A 20,192-nucleotide genomic window follows, 5' to 3' on the forward strand; every position below is an offset into this window, starting at 1 on the left:
TCTGTTCCAAAAGATTCAAAAATATAGACTTATACTTCAACCCTACAAGCCATGCAAAATATCAGCATTAGACATGTCACATTAGATTTTTTTTTTTTTTTTTTTTTTAAGGCAGATGAAGGATGATTTTGTAGTTTGTTCTCCACCAGTAATTTCAGTTAAGGATTTTTCTTATCTGTTGTATGATTGTGATTCACTATACTTTGTAAAAAGAACACTTGAATTATAGGAATTTTTTTGAGTAGATGAAGGATGCCTAGGAAGCATAATAAATAACTTTTCTGTGTACTTATTTGCAGTTTAAAGTTCATTCTAGGTCAAACAAGAGAGCATTGATATGTAACATCTGACTATGGAAGAACATTTCTGTAGTGTTTAAGAGAAACTGAAAAATATCTAGGTTTTGTAACATCTTTGTGTCTTATCCAACAGATAAGGTCATTTGGTATCAAATCTGTGTGGGAAAGGAATCTGGAATATAGCTTTGAGGAGGAGATTGGTGTAAAATTTTTAGAGGCACCTTTATAGTTTTCAGTTTGTGGAAAACAGAATTCAGAAGCTTTATTTGGTCCTTTCATTGTTGCATTGGTTTCACTTGGAGATTAATCACCAGTGCCCTCTGTATAGAAAGCAACTGCATCATCTGTTCCATCTCTCCGGAAAAGTTATGATATCAAGAGTTTTCAATCAAATTAGCAATTTTCTGCACAGGTGTTTGCACCTTACTCACATGATGCGTGTGTTGGGAGTTTATTCAATTACAAATCTGACTTAGAATTCCATACAAACTGTTTTGTAGTCCTTTCAAATAAATATATTCTGAAAATATTGGTTCATGGACTCTCCTCGCTCCCTGGACTGAAGGGGATTAAAAATCTCACAGCTCTGATCAACCTTAGCTTTATTCAAATTGATTATTGAAGCTTTGAAATCTTCTTTCTTTTTTTCTTCAAATCTAGGGTCTATTTTGTTTTGGATAAATGCAGACATCATTGCGGGGAAAGGGCGGGGGGGGGGAGAATCTACTGGGAATAGAATGTATGGCTAAGCAGGGTATAGGAATTCAGCACTCAAACTTTGCCACTTATGGGAGGACATGGGCTGGGAGTATGTTCATCACCTGAGATGATGGGGAAAGAACAAAACAATGAGACAGTCTAGTGATTTTTGTTTTTCACCTGATTTGAGTAGCATCACCTGACTCTGAGAGGAAACACATTCTCTTTGTCTGATTGGAGTGATGCTGCAATTTAGGTACCTTCTGAAAATGGAGACTAAACAAAGGGGTACAAGTAGAAGGGGAATCCTTGAGTATTGAGGGACTTGAGACCCACTACTGAATTCTCTTCAAGAGGAAAAAAACAAGGGAAGGAATTTTTAAACATGTCATTTCAGACACTTGCCTCTGAAAACTGTAAGATACTTGTTTAATGGCGAGGCAAGCATGTTTTATACCAAGAGGGCAATGACACCCCATCCATTGGCTTTTTGAAGTATTTTATCTGCTTTCATGCTGGTCTCTACAGTGTTGTATTTTCAGTTGTTTGTCTGAGCAGGATGATAGATGCTTGACAAATAAAATAATTACTGAGGCCTCTAGCCCAAGCATAGCCATTACTCATGTCGGCAATACGAGCAGTGACAACCCTTCAGGGTGCGGACTGGTAAACTGCCTTTCCAAAAGGAAACTAAGCTTTTCTGCTGTTTCTGCATTGGCATTGAGAGTGTAGGTAACCCTTTTGTGAGAGGAAATCTAATTGATGGAATCCCTCCATCTTGAAATGTCCATAAACCATCCAAGTGTTTAGCTCCTCAAGTTTATCAGTAGATGAAGCCTTTATTAGTTTGTTTTGGTGCTTTAGAAGATTTCTTTTCTCACCCTTATCCACAGAGCAAATGATCCCTTACACCTGTTCCATTTCAACAGGTTCATTGGTTTTCCTGACTGAACAGGTTAACTGCTGTGGAAAACTTAGAATAAATGTCCAACCACGTCTAGTTGCTTCTTCTAGATTGCTTTTATGGCTGTAGCAAAAAAGCTGTTTAGGGTCTTTTCTCAAACAGCTCCAATTGTGCCATAATTGTGAAATTTCAGTAAGGCACCCACTGTATTGGTCTGGAAGAGGTGGTGCATTGAGCTTTCATACACAATTATCGCCACTTTATTTTTGAGGAAGGAAGGAACCAGCTCTGTATATGTCATCCCACATTCTCTCAATCTCTTTGCGCCAAGGATGCTGGGTGGCCTGGGGATAGAATAAAGGGCATCATCTCTTACTGTGCAGTAAACATGAGGGTCTCCAAGACCAGAGGAGGAGTAAAGGCAGTTTAAAAAAACCCAATCTTAAAATTTTTATTTGGCACTTTACCTCTTCAAAGAACTTTGCACTCCTTAATTAATTTTCTCAGCTCTCTTTGGAGACAGGTAAGTAGTAGTGCCCTCAAAAATACGGAAGCTGAAGATGAGAGGTTGAGTGATTTGCCTGTGACAACAAAAAAGCCTCTTCCAGACCCAGGTTTAGAATTTGATAGTTCTTAGCTCCTGGTTTTGTACTTGGGACCATTAGCCCATGCCTCCTTGTAAGAGATTAAACTGTTATTGGTCCTTCTCTATCCTCTCGTTCGCTGAATTTTTAGACTGCTCATCCTCTTTTCATCCTTTTTATACTGTTTCTCTAATAATACAAACTGTGATTCTCATACAATGTTCCATTCATGCATAGCCTACATTCTGCTCCTACTGCACAAACTCTACATCTAACTTGATGACAATTTAGGAGGTGATAAAAAAGGAATTTAATTTCAAATCTTGCTCCTGTTTTGAGCTGATGTTTTAGATGTTACCACCTCATTCGTGAAACAGTGTAATGGAATTGTCTGAGCTCTGTTTGTACTGAGATCCAAGAACTACAACTAAAATGTTACTCAAATATGTCATATACCCTGAACTCATTGACCAGCATTGCCCTTCCACCTTCCTCACATTTTGATTTGTGTGTCTCAGAGCCTGTATGAAATGGCAGTGATATATATATATATTTTTTTTTTTTTTTTTTTTTTTTTTTTTTAGTAGTTGACATTTTCCCTTCCCTGATTGATAAAGATCTTTGCAAGAAATAGTCTCTGTTTAAGGAGCACCAGCAAGAGTTATGTTTAGATCTATATATTAAGTGGTTCTTTATTCTGGCACTTTGAGAGAGGGCCCTACTGTCTATGACACAACATTGCTAGCCAGTGCTCTCCTGTGGCAATTGGTTGATAAGTAATTACACTGTAATATTAATTTTCTGGGTAATGAACTGATATGTAACTAGATGAACAACCATTTAAAAATCCGTTAAACACAGAGAACATGCTTATATGTTAAATATGGAGAGAAATCCTAATAGAAACCTTTTCATAACAGCATGTATATATGTGTGAAGAGTTTTTCAATACGCTGTGTTTCAGTGCCTTCCATTTTTTGTTAGACACTGAGCCAAAGTGAATTGGAAGACTAATCTTTTATCCTCTTTCCTCTGAGCTATCAAAGAGGTGTTAGGACAGATGCTTAAGTCCTTACTAAAATTAAACAGCGTTTGTGCCAGATCTGAGTGCTCTAGAAGACACTGAAGGAAAAGCTCGATTCAAAAAATTAGCCTAATAGAAAAAGGAACACTTCTGTAAAATGGCTGTCTGTGTCTTCAGGCTGGCTAGATTTTGTAATCTATTCAAATGGATCAAAACCTGATTGGACTGACTTTTTCATCCACTGCCTCTGTTCATATCCTACAAAGAAGCAAGGTGTAGTATTTACTCCCTCCACCTTTCAGGTGCCCTAATATTTCCAAGTCTGGTGGTTAGAGCCTGGGCCTGGTAGTCAGGACTATTAGATTATCTTTCCAGTTCTGCACATTACTTTCTGTGTTATCTTGGATACTGCCCCTTAACTTACTTTGTGGGGAAAAAAAACAACCCAGAAAATACCTTCCTGATTAATTATGAAGGACTTAGAAATTGCTGGAAGAAAGACTTTATGAAAATACGAAGTGTAGCATTACCTACTTTAAGGCTGGTTTGTACTTATTTCTTAAGTTTTTCTTTTGCTTCTTTCAACCTGTAACCATACAGCATGTGCATGCCTTCGTTCCCCATTTCTCTCTTCTCTCCAGCCCTCCATGATGGAAGCAACAAAAATGAAAGGAAAAGGCAAAGTAGAGTGAAGACAGAGGAAGAAAGATTCTACTCTGGAAACAAGTTTCCAGGCTTCAAGCTACTGGCAAAATGCTTTCCCCTATGCCTGCCTAGGGGACAGATTCCCAGACCTATCCATGATAGGCCCTTCTGTTCTTATGGAAGTAATGTCTCTTCCCTTTGTAGCTCTGCTGTCTTACACAGCCTACTGCCAGTCCGGAGCACTTGGAGGGAATACCGACAAGTAGCTTTCCATCTGTTTCCATCTAGTGAGACTTAATGAGAGTCTGGGATTGATGGGTTTCTTAGGTATTGATGACCGTATACTTGCTGTAAATACTCTCATGATGGATTTTTAACTCTAAGGAAGAGAGACACTATCCAATTCATGTGTGGGTCTCCCACTTTTAGGAGATGTTTCTGCTTTTCTTCATCATTAGGGTGGGTTGAGATACCACTGGCAGTAATCTGCTTTTGATCCCCATCATTGTAAAGAATGACCTAACGGTGTGGTAGGCCCTTCCAACAGACAACTGCAGTGCTCTGCTCTTTCAGCTGGCTAGAGGCTGGAATTACATGTTCTGTAGTCCTCAGCACCATGAAATGACTCCTCACCTGTATGCATAAGGGAGTTGCAAGGAGTCTGGGACTTCTGCCTCCATTCCAGCTAGAGTAGATCATCAGGTTGGTAGTATCAAGTATTTGTTTGCTTAATGTTGTGGATTTTTTCAGTTAAATGTTTTCTCTAAAAGCCTCAAGGCTAGCAAAATGTTTACTCTGAAGTCTAGGAAAATATTTGTTGTTGAAAGCACTTGTGCAAAGACAACTTAGGTCTCAGTTCTGAGTGTCTACCATGAAACTAGGATTTTGTTAAGTAAATTAGTTTGGTAACCAAAATATATTTTTTAATTAAGTTGTGCTGCAGGTAAGTCCTAGTCTGGTGGGCAGTAAGTACATTTCATTTGTTGGGACTAAGTTTTTGGTTGTCCCAAGTTACCAAGAAATGTTCCCTCCGCCCCGCCATGCCATTGTATTAGTTATCTGAAAGTTCAGCTGTGCTGGTGATGAGGCAACCTATTCAAGGATCACAAGATATCCCTGTTCCATTCATACATGATCAGATACTTCAGATTCTTTCATTTGCAAACCCAGAGATACAAATTAGTTTTATCTCAGTGGGAAGGGCCTACAGTAATTTTAAAAAGCATTATTGGGTCCACTGTTTAAGAAAAAGTACATCCCTATATCTAGTTATGTTTAAAAAAGACATTACAAATTGCATCCGATGAAGTGGGTATTCACCCATGAAAGCTCATGCTCCAAAACGTTTGTTAGTCTATAAGGTGCTACAGGATTCTCTGCTGCTTTTACAGATCCAGACTAACACGGCTACCCCTCTGATACTTATTACCAACTTAAAAACCATTTCTTTCCATGAATTTTTAAACTTTCTATTTTTACATGTAACACCTAAGATTATTATCTGAGAGAAGGGCGGACTTTGTTCTCTATTCGCTTTACTTTGTGTACAGTCAGTTTCACTGTTTTCTTCAGTATAGTCAGTTTCCACGTTGTTACATGAAAGAACCACCCCGACAACCTAGGAAAGAAAAACAGGAAATACTATTGTAAAACTACTATAATTCTCAGGCAATTATCTTCCTCAAAACCCAATTGGCCAATTATGCCTTTTAATTTAACCACAGATGAGACTTTAATTTGGTCAGAGAAAAGGAAATAAAAGTAACAAACCAATCAAGTTAGCACAGCAAGGGGAGTGCTTGCTTACAAGCTACATTCAGCTTTAGTTCACTGTTGGGCTTTGTCTGTTTCAACTACCTCCAGCTGCAGTTGTCTCCAACCCAACATTTTTCTTTTGAATTCTGTATCCAGAATGTTCCAGGTCTGAAACGTGATTCTTCCAAAGTCACAAAAGTTCCATATGGCACACTTTCCCCCTGTCATTTTATAACTTAGAGATTTTAGTCTTTTGGGTAGTTCTTGATTCTCTTTTTCACAGGTGCCAGTCAGGAAGAGCAGCTGTTCCTTGTTCATCGTTTACCTTTAGAGAATCAGTTTCTGCAATAACCTCTTTATTTTTCAACTCAGTTTCTGTAGAAATGCTGTCATTGCAGTAATCAATTCACAATGAAAAATAAAACAATTTTCTCTCTTAACAATGCCATAGTGTCCATTTAAATTCCCTGTTGATTTGAACCTTTATTTAGCACTGATCAATACATTTGTTTGTTTGTCTATTTCTTTATCCATTTATCTGAGTCAGGTATGTCACAGACCCTGATACCTCTCTTGTAGCGCCTATATTCTATTCTCTTCCTCTGTAATTTCAAATCAATGCCTTGGGCTTCAGGAATAAAAACCCAGGAGATTTATGTCGTGGGTTTCTTACTCTGTTGCATATTCACCTTATCTTTCGGCTAAATCTTGTAAAATCACATCTAATTCTTATATAAACTAAATAACTTTACTGGAATGTTCTGTGAGGCAGATCTGTGATCTTATAATACAAGAAAATGTGCAATACAATGTTACCAGGCTCTACCCTCATTAGTTTCTAATGTCCTTTAGAGTGTCTGCACAGAAAATGTTCTGCTAACCCAGGTGATGATGGGTGATGAACAGCTGATCTAATGTCTGGTGTATTACCACTCTCATTGTATTATATACTTTGTCTAAGAAATAAGGACAGGATTTTGAATTCCTGATATGACTTAGTCAAACAGAAGAGTATATTAAACAAAATAAAATTTCTTCTATTTCTATGCCTCTCTTACCATAATTGCAAGGTTATTTAATATCTTATTTAAGTAGCATTCAGGTCCCAGTCAGGATAAGATCTCTGTTGTGCTAGATGTAATACAAAAATATTGGAAGATAGTCTTTGCCCCAAAGTGCTTGCAATATTGTCTAAAAAAGAGATTCCGTACACTGATTCTGCCTGCTATTTTCAGATGCAAAAGGATAGAGCATCAGCCTTATTGTATTACAGGGAAGCCTTGTTGTGGATACAGTAATGATATGTACCCAAGATTAAATGCCACCTCAGCATCCTGGTCACTGTCAGAGGCAAAATTCCTTCCTTTGCATCTAGTATCTTTAACAGAGCTTTAATATCAATGTTCAAGGTAAGTTATTCTTTCCTAATAAGTATTATTGGAATAAGTTCCTGGAATGTAATAGGGAGGTTTTTGTTTCAGAAACTGGAGGAAATGGGGAGGGGGGAGCATAAACATTTTAGACTTGAGTCTGACCAACAGGGAGGAATTTGTTACGAATCTAAAGGTTGAAGGCAATTTGGGTGAATGTGATCATGACATGATCAATTACATGATTCTAAGGACAGGAAGTAATGAGAGCAGCAGAAGGACGACTTTGGATTTCAATAAAGCAGTCTTTAACAAACTCCGAGAACTGGTAGGTAATGTCCCATGAGGAGAAAATCTAGGGGAAAAAGGAGTCCAGGAGTGCTGGCAGTTTGCGAAGAGAGGGCATAACAGCAAACTATCCCAGTAAAGGAAAGATAGGAAGAATAATAAGAGACTGAGATAGCTCCAGGAGGAGTTCTTTAATAAGCTGACTATCAAAAAGAGAGCCTACAAAAGTGGAAGCGTGGACAAATTTCGAAGGATTAGTACAAAAGACTAGCACAAGCATGCAAGTCCAGAATAAGAGAGACTAAGGCACAAAATGAGTTACACATAGCAAAGGATATAAAAGGCATTAAAAAGAAGTTGTATAAATATATTAGGAGCAAGAGAAAGACAGAGGAAAGTGTAGACCCTCCGCTTACCAAAGATCTAGTAACACATGACATCAAGAACACAAGCCACAATAGGGAAAGAATATTTAAATAAATTAGTCAGCATGGCATGATGAAATTAATTGTAGAGTACTTAAGGAACTAGCTGACACAATCTTGGAACGATTAGCAATTAGCTCATGGAGAACGGGTGAGGTCCCAGAGGACTGGAGAAGGGGAATCATAATACCTGTCTTTAAAACAAAGGGAAACAAAGAGGACCAGGGGAATTATAGACCAGTTAGCATAACATTGATACCTGGAAAAATACTGGAACAAATTATTAATCAATCAATTTGTAAGCACCCAGAGGATAATAGAGTGATAAGTAATAGCCAACATGGATTTCTCAAGAAAGTCATGCCAAACCAACCTAATTTCCTTTTTTCACTGGGTTACTGGCCTAGTGGATAGAGGGAAAACAGTAGACATGATATATCTTCATTTCAGTAAGGCTTTTAACACAGTTCCATGTGACTTTCTCATAAGCAAACTAAAGAAATATGGTCTAGATTAAATTACTATAAGGTGAGTGCACAGCTGGTTGAAAAACTACTCAGAATAGTTATCCATGATTCACTGTCAAACTGGGTGGACATATCTAGTGGGATGCCGGAGGGGTCTGTCTTGGATCCAGCACTATTTAATATTTTCATTACTGACTTGGATAATGGCGTGAACAGAATGCTTAAAAATTTGCAGATGACACCCAGCTGGGAGAGGTTGCTAGCACTTTGGAGGACAGGATTAGAATTCAAAAGGACCTTGACAAATTGGAGAATTAAACTGAAATAAACAAGATGAAATTCCATAAAGACAAATAGAAAGTGCTACACTCAGGAAGAAAAAAATCAAATGCACAACTACAAAATGCAGACTAACTGGCTAGGCAGTAATACTGCTGAAAAGGACTCAGTGGTTATTGTTGATTCATATTCAATTTATAATCCACTATGTTCTGCAGTTGTGAAAAGACTAATCCAGTGGTCCCTAACTTTTGAGGGTCGCACTCCCCCCTTGAAGTTGTCCACACCCCTTCCCCCTCCTGAAGCTGGGCCAGGAGTAGGCCTTAGCTCCTGGCAGGATTGGACTCAGACAGGGGTAACGGGCTAAGGCTGGGGCTGCAGCTGGGGATGGGTCTGAGACAAGGAGCAGGGCTGCAGCCACAGGCTGGGGGCAGAAGCAGAGCTGCAGCAGGACTGCAGTGGGGGCCAGCAGTGGCTTCGCTCTCGGCCTTGCCCCCTGGCTCAACCCCGGGCCAGAAATGGAGCTGCGGCCAGTGGCCAAGGCTGGCTGGGGGCTGCCACGGCCCTGGAAGCAGAACTGCACCGATGCTGGAGATGGAGCCAGGCATGGGGATGGGAGCCGGGGATGTGGCTGGGGGCAAGATTGACGCAGAGTTGGGGACAGAGAGGGGCTCGGTGGTGCACCTTCCCTGCTCCCCTGGGGGCTGACCCAGTCCCTGACATGCCCACAGACGTTCCTCCATGCCCCTTTAGGGGACTGTGCCCCACACTTTGGGGACCTCTGGACTAATCTAATCCTGCAATGTATTAATAGGGTTTTTGTATGTAACACATGGGTGGTAATTGTTATGCTCTACTCGGCACAGGTTATGCCTCAGATATGGCCAGCCTGAAGAGAGTCCAGAGGAGAACAACAAAAATGATAAAAGGTTTAGAAAATCTGACGTATGAGGACAGGTTAAAAAACTGGGTATGTTTTTAATCTTGAGATATCAGGTTCTTCCATCAGTCTTCTAAGTCTTCAAACATGTGAAGTCCTTATAAGAGGACTGTGATCAATTGTTCTCCATGTCCACTGATGTAGCACAAGAAGTAACGGCCTTTAATCTGCAGCAGGGAAGATTTAGGTTAGCTATTGGGGGAAGGGGGTGAGTGGAGAGACTTCGAAACTATAAGGATAACGAAGCATTGGAATAGGCTTCTAAGGGAGGCTGTGGAATCCCTGTCATTGGAGGTTTTTAAGAACAAGTTAGATGAACATCTGTCGGCAATGGTCTAAGGTATGCTTGGTCCCATCTCAGCAGAGAGTGCTGGACTAGATGATCTCTTGAGATCCTGTCCAGCCCTATACTTCTATGATTGAATGACTCCAAAATAATAACTAATGCCTCTCTTTTCAGTTTGAGACTAATGCTTTTCAGCTTTTAATGTTCTTGATAGAAATGCAACAAGTTTTCTTTACCATCTTTACATACGTGAGAAATTTAAAAGGTCCTATCCCCTACTAGAGGAACAGTGCCTGCTAATATTAAAGAAGGCTCTGGATTAAAGTGGACCCATATATTGGAACTATTCAGCTTTGCTTTTTTTCTACAAAAATCTCATTTTTCTTTACATGACAAACCCATTTTACATGTTTGACGCAGTCAAGATATTGGATGTGTTGATGTAGACAAAGTTGAACTTCATCTACAGTAGTTTAACATGATCAGAATGATCTCAGCATTGATTTAGGGCTATATAGACTATAGGTGCAGTACTGGAAGCTAGTTAGAGTTCATTTTTTGGAAAATGACTGATTGATGTCTTTTTAGTGGCTGTTGTGATGATGATATGAGATTGGTGTGCCCCACCTCCTGTCTTCCCTTGCCGTTGGGTATCCTCTTTCTTCCCCATGTGTTGGTTCATGCTAAATAGATTAAGAATCTTCTTAATTTACTTTGAATTTTCATAAATATGTAGAGTTCCAATACTGTTATTTGCACAAAGCAAAGGAGTATTAGCTAGATATCTTGCTGATGATTCATATGTATTAGCATAGGAGGGATAGCTCAATGGTTTGCCCATTGGCCTGCTAAACCTAGGGTTGAGAGTTCAGTGCTTGAGGGGGCCACTTAAGAACCTGAGGCAAAATCAGTACTTGGGTCCTGCTAGTGAAGGCAGGGGGCTGGACTCAATGACCTTTCAGAGTCCCTTCCAGTTCTATGAGATAGGTATATATCTAATACAGGTCACTAGCTAGGTGAAGAGTTAAAGTTCATGCATTAAAATCCCCACCCCAGGTCTTTAGGATTAAGCATGATATGAAATACATGTACCTGAGTCAAATAACACCTCTCACTGTTTACAGAAAATAAATTTACTCACCTCCTACTTCTTGCTTTTAAAAATTATAGTTGTCCTCCCTGCATATTTTAAATAAATAACACTAACTATAAAATTTTTTCCTGCTTTTTAAATATATGGCTCTGCTTTGCCTTTGTTAGTTTATTAGGTCTTTCTGTGGGGAGTAGAGGGGGTGGGGAATCATTACTCACTGACAGTGTTTAATTATTCTGTGATTATCCATACTTCATAGCCACAGGTAAAGCCAAGCAATGGGAAAGCAATTTAGAAGTTTGAATTTAATAATGGACCACTTCTTTATTTACTCCATTGTGGGTGGAGAAGATGTTATGCCAACAAACAATTTAATTCCTTTAAATAGCATTTCTAAATGAAGTGGTCAGTAATTTTTTGAGTGCAATGTTCACTTTAGTTAACTGCCTCCCTCCGCACTGACAGGCCCTTAGCCCCACACTCTCCAAAGCTGAGCAGTTAATAAGCCACAGATATAATTGCAGACAGGCATTTTCATCATTTTTATGCTGGTGGTATAAAAGTTTGGAACTCCCCTCTCCTTATTTCAGGATACTCTTTGAGAAAATGATAAACTGCCCCTCAGGCTTTTTATGGTTATAAAACTCTGCAGAGCTCCAAATAGTTTGTTTTTACTACTTCAAATAAATATCATTCGGGAATGCATCAGTCTGCTGGTATTTTTGCATCAGTTCTAGTTAATAAGCTTCATTTGACTTGCAATAAGAGTTCAGACAATATGAATAGTGTTATTTAATGCTGATAAACATTTATATAGCACTTTACAAGAATACCTAATCCCTGACCTGAAGAGTTTAGAAACTAGGAGCCTGATCCTGCCCATGTCACATGCAGATCCTTTCTCTTGGGCACTGTTCAGTTATAATGTCAGAAGGAGCTATTTGGTGCCGTTCAGGGGGTCGGTTTTCACAATTTTCTGATCACAGGACAACAGGGCACAGGTAGTGCTGGCCACTTCCTAGGCCCTGAAAAAGGCAGGAAAAGGTGTCATGGAAAGATACCAACAATGTACCAGAAGAATCCCCAGGTAGGTTTAAGGCTACTTTACACTGCAGGAGCAGTACAAAGCAGCATCAGTGGGTGCCAAGATTTGCCCTTACTGGGTTGCTACATGTGAGCTACGAGCCCATGTGTGCAGATATTTTTGCAAGAACAAGTTCTAACATGAGATGACCTTACTAAAAGGAGTCATTACAGTCACAGTCAGAGATGGAGTACATGTAAGGTTTCACAAAACCTGTACAACTTACCAAATGGTTGTAGAGAGTTTGCGGGGGAGACCCACAAACCCCCAAAAGCTTCAGTAATGGTTTCTCTCATCTCTGGTCAGAAAAGGGCTAGCAAATTCTTAAACCATAATTCATTATATAAGAACTTCCATACTGGAGTACATACCATACCCTGCTGGTAGAGATTTGGAGACATTTTATGGTATGAGATAACACATGCTCTGGATCAACAGCAGTGGAATGCTTGCAGCTGTATTATGCTTTCACCATTAACAGTGACTCTCACTGGGATGGAGTCTGACCTTCCTCCCCAAAAATTAATTCATTACAAATAATTCTAGCCTCAGGGATACATTATATATTTAGTAAATTAAAATGGACTGGCACTTTTGTGACCAATGATGACTATATCCACAATTAAGTTGCACACTATTCTGAAGGTAACTCCCTTCTCTTCATGTGTCATTATATAATAAGCCTGCATCTGTAATTTTCACTCCATGCACCTGAAGAAGTAGTTTTTTACCCACAAAAGCTTATGCCCAAATAAATCTGTTAGTCTTTAAGGTGCCACCGGACTCCTTGTTGTTTTTGTGGATACAGACTAACACGGCTACCCTCGATTCTGAATTCAGTAACACAGGGTATGTGTTGCCTGTATTTTTATATTTGGGACTAAACTAGTAGTTTGCTAACAGTATCTTATAAGTGAGGAAAGAAAAGTGGCATTACAAGTGACTCTGGTGAGGTGAATATCAAATGGAAAATATGCATTTTCGTAAGCCCCTGGGTAACTATATATGAGTGGAAAACATCAGTTGTAACCTGATATCCCTCAGGAATGAGGTAAAATCTAACTGCTTGCTCCAGTGAGCCAAAAAATAAGAAACCATGTAAGTCTAGTGTGTAATCAGCATAATGTATAAAGCTGAATGCACTAAGCCCTAAAGTTACATGTTAAACAGATAACATTTTTACAGAGAAATATTTTCATCATCTGAAAATCTATGTGTATATAGAGGTCAGTATAAACAATATGATATTTTTGTATGTAAGATGGTCCTCCATATCCTGCATATATAATATTTGTAAAATGGACTGACAGATATTTTGATAGATTGAGGACATTTAAAAAAATGTACTTGGGTGATCTCTTTTCCTTTCTTCTACTTGCCTGAAACTAGAGCAGTTCTGGATATAAACAAATAATTTACAAGAATAACAATGTTGTAGGGTTAAGGGGGGAAATGCTGGTGAAGTTTTCAGAAGTTTTCTTGCTCGACCTTTTACTAGGGCCGTTAAATAAATGTGTCAGCCACCCTTTATCCCCAGTGCCATTGTATGGCCTTTGGGCACAGTGGAGTAAATGTTCAGTGTGGTATGCAGGGAATTAGGCACATGGCTCCTGTAGTCAATAGGAGTTGCATGTCTAGTTCTCCAAGCACTGTGCTGAAAACATACCTCTTTCTGTCCAGCTGTTCTTTCTGTACTATTGAAAATAATGCTGATGAGCAAATGGATATGGTCCCAAAACTGTTGGTATGGCAAACTAGTGAGTGTGTGGGGGAAGGGCAGAGAAGCAATGAAGTCAAACAAAATGCACCACCAATTAGTTCTCTCATGAAGTTCAGTGTACTTAGCTATTTTTAATGAAGCTACAGCAGTGAAAATGCCATGTTAAAAAGAGTCTTATTACCCTGACTTGCACAAACTTTTTAAAAACAATAATAATACGTTTCTGGGCAATAAAATCTTCAAAATACCATAATCATCTAAGTTCTACTTCAGGCCTATATATACTTTGTGTATATACACAGGTGTCTTTGGAAAGAGGTTAAAATGTCAAATTTTTCTAGACTGATTCCCAATTAGAGGAAGTTGAGGATCTCTCTGCTTTCTCAAACATACACATTCTGAATGGCCACAACACATCTTTAAGCCTGCCATCCAATGAAAATCAGAGGAGACTTTCTTTGGAGGCTATTAATGTTGCTCCATAATTAGATAGAGGCACCCTGTATTGAATAAAGTGACACAGTTTCACCACACAAGCTGAATGTGATGCTTTCACAGCTCTTCCACAGCAGGGCATTAGAATGGGATATCCTGCAATGCACGAGCCTGCAGAGAGAGTTAATTTCTTGCACTGGAAATGGAAATTACAGAAGTTAGACACAGTTGGATACAAATGACTTGTAAGGAGTATTATCTATTGCATCTTTGATACTTTGAAAACATCTGTGCCCCTCTTATCCAGAAAATTAGATGCTATTGTTCTTTATATATTTTTAAGAGAAAATATTTTCAGTGGATTACTACTAAACTTTATATAAGAGACTATTTAGAAACAAGCAATTTAAAAATAACCAGTGTTGTTAAAATCTAAAAATTATACTGAACGTCACATTGGAGTCTACAAACACAGACCATCTCTGTCAGAAATCGTTAATACTGCAAATATTTGTTACATTCATTTTTTAATATGGTGGGCCCACTTCACCTATTAAAGTCAATATTAAACTCAATTTCAATAAGAGTGGTATTGAACCCACCAAGGAGAATTTAAATAATCTTACTCTTTGTTACAGTGACTGCCATTACATATTCAACATTTACCAGGTATTTTATTGTGGGACTTGCAGTATTTTCTATGTCTAGAATGCAAAATATTACAGTAAAGTGAGATGAAAGTCCTATGGGATGGTAAATGATGAATATGTCCCATGTACCTATGGACAAAATCTTCAGTTGATCATCATAGTATTCATTTTGTGTAATCTGCTTCTCCCACATGTCAGGATCTTCCATTGATGTCCCTTGGAGTTCAGTGCATGTAGAGAAAGCAGAATATTGAAGATAAATATTACTGTAAGAATCCACAAGGAGAATTTTTCCCTGAATCCATATCATCTCAGGCTGTGATCTTTTCAGATCCCTCAAAGCAAGAAGTGTTGAGTTCGTTCAGTACCTTAAAGGGACATGTCCAAGCAAAATCCTGAGTGCCTGAAGTAGTGATATCGATTTGGTAGATGGCACTTTTCATTTTGAGTGTATACATAACCGATACCCCAGCATTGTGTGAGGGAGCACTTTATTGCCGAAAGTGCTGTATTTTAGATGGCTTAAAGGCAAGAGCCTGACCACCTGTGGCCATTTAAAAATCCCATGGTACTTTTAATTATGGTTTACCTAAATTCCCCTGGCTGTTTCAGATGGATATGAACTTCATTTCCTGTTCTAGCTGTATGTGGCACTGTTAAACTGTTGCTATGATTCCTGGGATAGTCTTCTAGTCCATTTAAATTATTGTTCTGTGAATCTACAACTTTCAGTTTTGGGGCTTGTGCCTAGAGTTGCTCACTGAATTAAACCACTAAAGAAATAAACATGCTCAACTTTTACTGCATGCAGGGGAACAAATATCAGCCAAAAACCTCAAATCCTGTCTTATGATTTTTTTTAAAATCACTCTGGATCCAGTCCTGAATTGTTACTCAGGCACAATGAGTAACTTGATGGGGAGTTTTGCATTATTATGTATTATTTTATTTTATTATTTAGTATCAGTTTTCACTGTTGTAGTTGTACCTAAATAGAATTAAAACTCCATTGTATTGTGGGTTGCATAAGTAACCTTAACATTGGTTGGCATTTCCAACTTTCAGTTGCTTTATTTTGCAATCTCAATTTTCTTTTAACATTTTTGATGAGGGAGAGGGGTGAGAATGGGTATGTGTATATATATTTGGAGCTGGTAGAACTGCCTGTAGTTAGGGTTTCCCCAACATTTCCATAAGATCCTCTTTTCAGTGGCTTACAACTTTGCCCAACTTTAATCATTTGGACTAAAATTTCCCATGTCAGGTGTTTGCTTCAGGCTGATTTTTTTTCTTTTCTTTTTTAAGTTTCTGAAAAAAAATCATCCAGCTATTTCCAAGAATGAGATGAAGGAAAATATATTTTCCTGCGCCATTGTGGTTTTTATGTTTGTTTGTTTGTTTGTTTTGTTTTTTACAATCGTTTTAGTGGAAAACTAATAAATTCTAGTCTCTTTCATTGACCTAGCTGGCAAGTTCTCTCCTCTTTCCTACTGTCTAGAGATTTTAACCTGAAGTTGACTCCAAATGAAACACGGGTGATGCTGTGGAATAGGATGTCATCCCAGAAGAGATGACCAAATGTGCCTTGTACTTCCCTAGTCAAAATACCCAACTTTGATCAATACGATTTTTAATCTGGGAATTTTAGCTTCTTGTCTGCTTCTAAATTCCCAGAGAGTACCATAACCAGGATTTTTTTCACCTTCCCTAGCATTTCATCCTAGATGCACGGCAGGCCTTGGCAGAGTTATCCAGAGCTTTGTTTCTTTCAAATGGGATTATTGCAATGTGTTCAGAATGTTGACTCAGAAACATTAGCGGTGCTTCTCCCAGTGACAGTATAACACAATTCTCTATAGATTGCACAGCCTGCTGATTTGTTTCTGGGGACAGTTCAAGGAGCTGATTTTGATTTATAAAGCCTTACATGAGTTGGACCCTTGGCTATCGCGGCAATGGCCTCTTTCCAGATCCTCCATCCCGACAAGTGAATTCAGTTGGGAAGGTCTTGCTGACTGTAGCGTGGAGGCCTCACTCCCTGCCGCGCCTAAAAGGGACAAGCTAGAGCAGGCGTGGCAGTGGGCGGAGCCACCACCTGTCCCCGCCCCCCGGAAGTCAAGGGGCGGGACAGGAAGTATAAAAGCCCAGCCCCGGCGCTCAGTCGGTGGGAGGCTGCTGGAGAGGACAGACACTGGTGCCCTAGCTACCGCCGGGCCCAGCCTGACCCATACCCCGTGCTCGGTACCCGGAGGAGCGCTGGCCTGACCTGCCCCGCCCCATGCTCGGTACCCGGAGGAGCGCTGGCCTGAGCCTATTAACTCTGGGAAGCCCGACTACTGCTCTTCAGCCTTGCAGAGGAAGGCCCGAACTCCCCAGTGACTCGGCGTTGTTGCCTCAACCCTAAAGCCAAGAGACCAGGCCGACAGCGTGTGGCGAGCCGATGTGGCTCCCCTCCGCCCCTCAGGGAGGGTTGAGCCCCGGTCCAACCGTCCTACATGTGGCACCTGACCAGGGACTCACTGCCCAGAATGTGGGCACGAGCCCTTGACCCCTGCGAGAAAGGGGCTGGGGGAGACCACTCCCCCACCGGAGACATGGACCTAGCCAAGCTCCTCACGGTTTTGACGGAGTCCCAAGAGCGACAGCAGGCAGCCCAGTTGCAGCAGCAGCAACGACAAGAGGTCGCTTGGCTCCAGCAGCAGCAACAGTTGGTTGAGCAGCTGGGGGTCCAGCAGCAGCAGCTGATGCAGGACTTGGCAACTCAGACTCAAGAGTTTCAGCGGCAGTGCCTGCAACAATTAGCTGGTGTGCTGCCCCGCGACCCCGACCCCCAGCCGGGGGGCCCGGATGGGACCCCTCGATTCCCTCCGCCCGTCCGGCTGACCAAGATGGGCCCCCTTGATGACCCTGAAGCATTCTTGGTGACCTTCGAGTGGGTGGCCCAGGTTGCCGGGTGGGCCCCTGATCAGTGGGCCATCCTACTAGCCCCATACCTGACGGGAACAGCACAGACCACATACCGAGGGCTCTCCACCGAAGACGCCAGGGACTAACCCCGGGTGAAGGCGGCGATTCTGGACGCGTTAGACGTCACCCCAGAGACCTTCCGGCAGCGGTTGCGGATCCTGACCTACAGTGCGGGCACCCAGCCCCAGCTGATAGCTCAAGAGCTGAGGGATTTATGCAAGCGGTGGCTCCAACCCGACCGGCGAGGCCCCGAAGAACTACTCGAGCAAATTTGTTCTGGAGCAGTTCGTCCACGTCCTCCCGTCCCAGAGAAGGGCGTGGGTCCTCCGACACCGGCCCCCGACGGTGGCGGCTGCCGTCACCCTTATGGAAAACTTCCCGGCGGCAGAAACCCCGGTCGGGCCGGCACCGCGAAGTCACCCGTCCAGATCCGATTGCCCCCACTCCGAGAAAAGAGGGAAAGCCTGTGACGAAGCACGAACTTCCCCCCGGGGCCAAGAACCCCGCCTTCGGCGGCCCGAGGGCCTGTCTCACCGAACCCCTGCGGGCCCCAAGACCCAATCGGAATGCGCGCAGCAGGGTCCCCCAACGAGCCAGAGGAATGGACCAGTCCGGTCCGGACGGCCCGAGATCGGACCTTGCTTTGCCTGCGGCAAGCGTGGACACTTCCAACGGGACTGTCTGGAGATGGAGTGCAACTTTGGGCATGTCTGCGCTGGCGAAAATTGTGCCCGGCTGCCACAGGCACTCAAGGTCACCGTGCCCGTAGTCGTTGGCGACTGCCAGATGCAGGGCCTGGTTGACTCGGGCTGCGGACAGACTTTAATCTGCCAAAGCCTCGGCGTCGCTGAAGACCCTCAACTAGGGACTATCCAGTTGCAGTGCATCCATGGCGATATGCGACCGTATGCCAGTGCCCGGGTCCCCCTTTCCACGGATGGGGTCACACGGACTCTTGTGGTCGGCCTGGCCCCGCGACTCGCCTACCCTGTGATCTTGGGGCGGGACTGGCCTGAATTCGTGGATGTTCTGAGGTCACACACATAGGAAAGCCCAGAGATTACCCCCGCCTGGGAAGGGGACTGCGTCGCTGAAGGCCCTGCAGAGGAGACTGACAAGACGGAGCCTGAGCGACAGGCCGACGCGGTAGGGGAACCCCGGCCGACGGTAATGGAGAGACCTGAGATCGACACAGACTTCTGCCGGGATCAGAGGGAGGACCCCACCCTGGGCCAGGCATATGACCAGCTTGCAGCAGTCGACGGTGCCCTGATCGATCCAGCCTGGGCTAAAAGCTGGCCTCACTTCGAATTACAGCGTGACCATCTCTACCGGGTGGACCAGGATCCCCGCACTGGGGAGGTCCGGACGCAACTGTTAGTGCCTTGTTACCACCGACGGGCGGTAATGAGGCTGGCCCACGATGTCCCTGCGGCCGGGCACTTAGGCCAGGAGAAGACCCTCGCCCGGATTGTGTCCCGCTTCTTCTGGCCGGGGGTGCACCAAGAGGTGCGGAGCTACTGTGCCTCCTGTCCAGAGTGCCAACTGGCCGCCCCCTCACGGACGGCCCCCGCCCCCCTGATCCCCCTGCCCATCATGGAGACTCCGTTTAAGCGACTTAGTGGGGCCCCTCCCGAGAAGCCGGGCTGGGTTCCTCTATATTTTGGTCGTCGTGGACTATGACACCCGCTTCCCCGAAGCCATTCCACTCCGGAGCATCACCGCAAGGGCCATTGCCGATGAGTTGATCAATGTCTTTGCCCGTGTCGGCCTGCCCCGGGAAATACTTACCGACCAGGGGACCAACTTTACCTCCCGGTTGCTGCGACAGGTCTGCGCGCTCCTCGGGGTCAAGCAACTGTGCACCTCAGTGTACCACCCGCAAACCGACGGCCTCGTGGAGCGGTTCAACTATACCCTGAAGGACATGATGCGCAAATTCTCCCCCGAGGACCTGCGCCAGTGGGACCAGTTGATCCCACCCCGCTCCTGGCCGTCCGCGAAGTGCCCCAGGCCTCCACCAAATTCTCCCCCTTTGAATTGTTGTATGGCCGTCGCCCAAGGGGGCTCCTGGGCCTCATGTGGGAGACCTGGGTACAGACCCCTTCTCCCACTCAGGGGCTCTTAAAATGTGTCTTCCAGCTTCAAGATCGTCTCACCCAAGCCAGGGTGCTTGCTCGCGTGAACTTGAAGGCGGCCCAGGAAGCCCAAGCCCAAGCCCAAGCCCAGGCCCAAGCCCAGGCCCAAGCCCAGGCCCAGGCCCAGGCCCAGGCCCAGG

The 20,192-nt window shown here is 42.7% G+C and overlaps 1 protein-coding gene across 2 annotated transcripts in view; it reads left to right on the top strand.

Annotated features, from left to right (window-relative positions):
• MND1 (meiotic nuclear divisions 1) overlaps positions 1 to 6,300 on the top strand; it is a 78,618-nt gene extending 72,318 nt beyond the window's left edge. Inside the window, exon 7 of one of the 2 annotated variants that reach the window (XM_075066339.1) lies at positions 6,194 to 6,300. In XM_075066339.1, coding sequence (XP_074922440.1) covers positions 6,194 to 6,261 — 68 coding nt within the window. In that variant the 3' untranslated portion in view covers positions 6,262 to 6,300. The remainder of the gene's footprint in view (positions 1 to 6,193) is intronic. The other variant, XM_075066337.1, reaches the window with a different exon arrangement.
• The last annotated feature ends 13,892 nt before the right edge of the window (positions 6,301 to 20,192 follow it).

The sequence above is a fragment of the Chelonoidis abingdonii genome, chromosome 5 (genome assembly GCF_003597395.2).
Source record: "Chelonoidis abingdonii isolate Lonesome George chromosome 5, CheloAbing_2.0, whole genome shotgun sequence".
Taxonomy (NCBI): domain Eukaryota; kingdom Metazoa; phylum Chordata; order Testudines; family Testudinidae; genus Chelonoidis; species Chelonoidis abingdonii.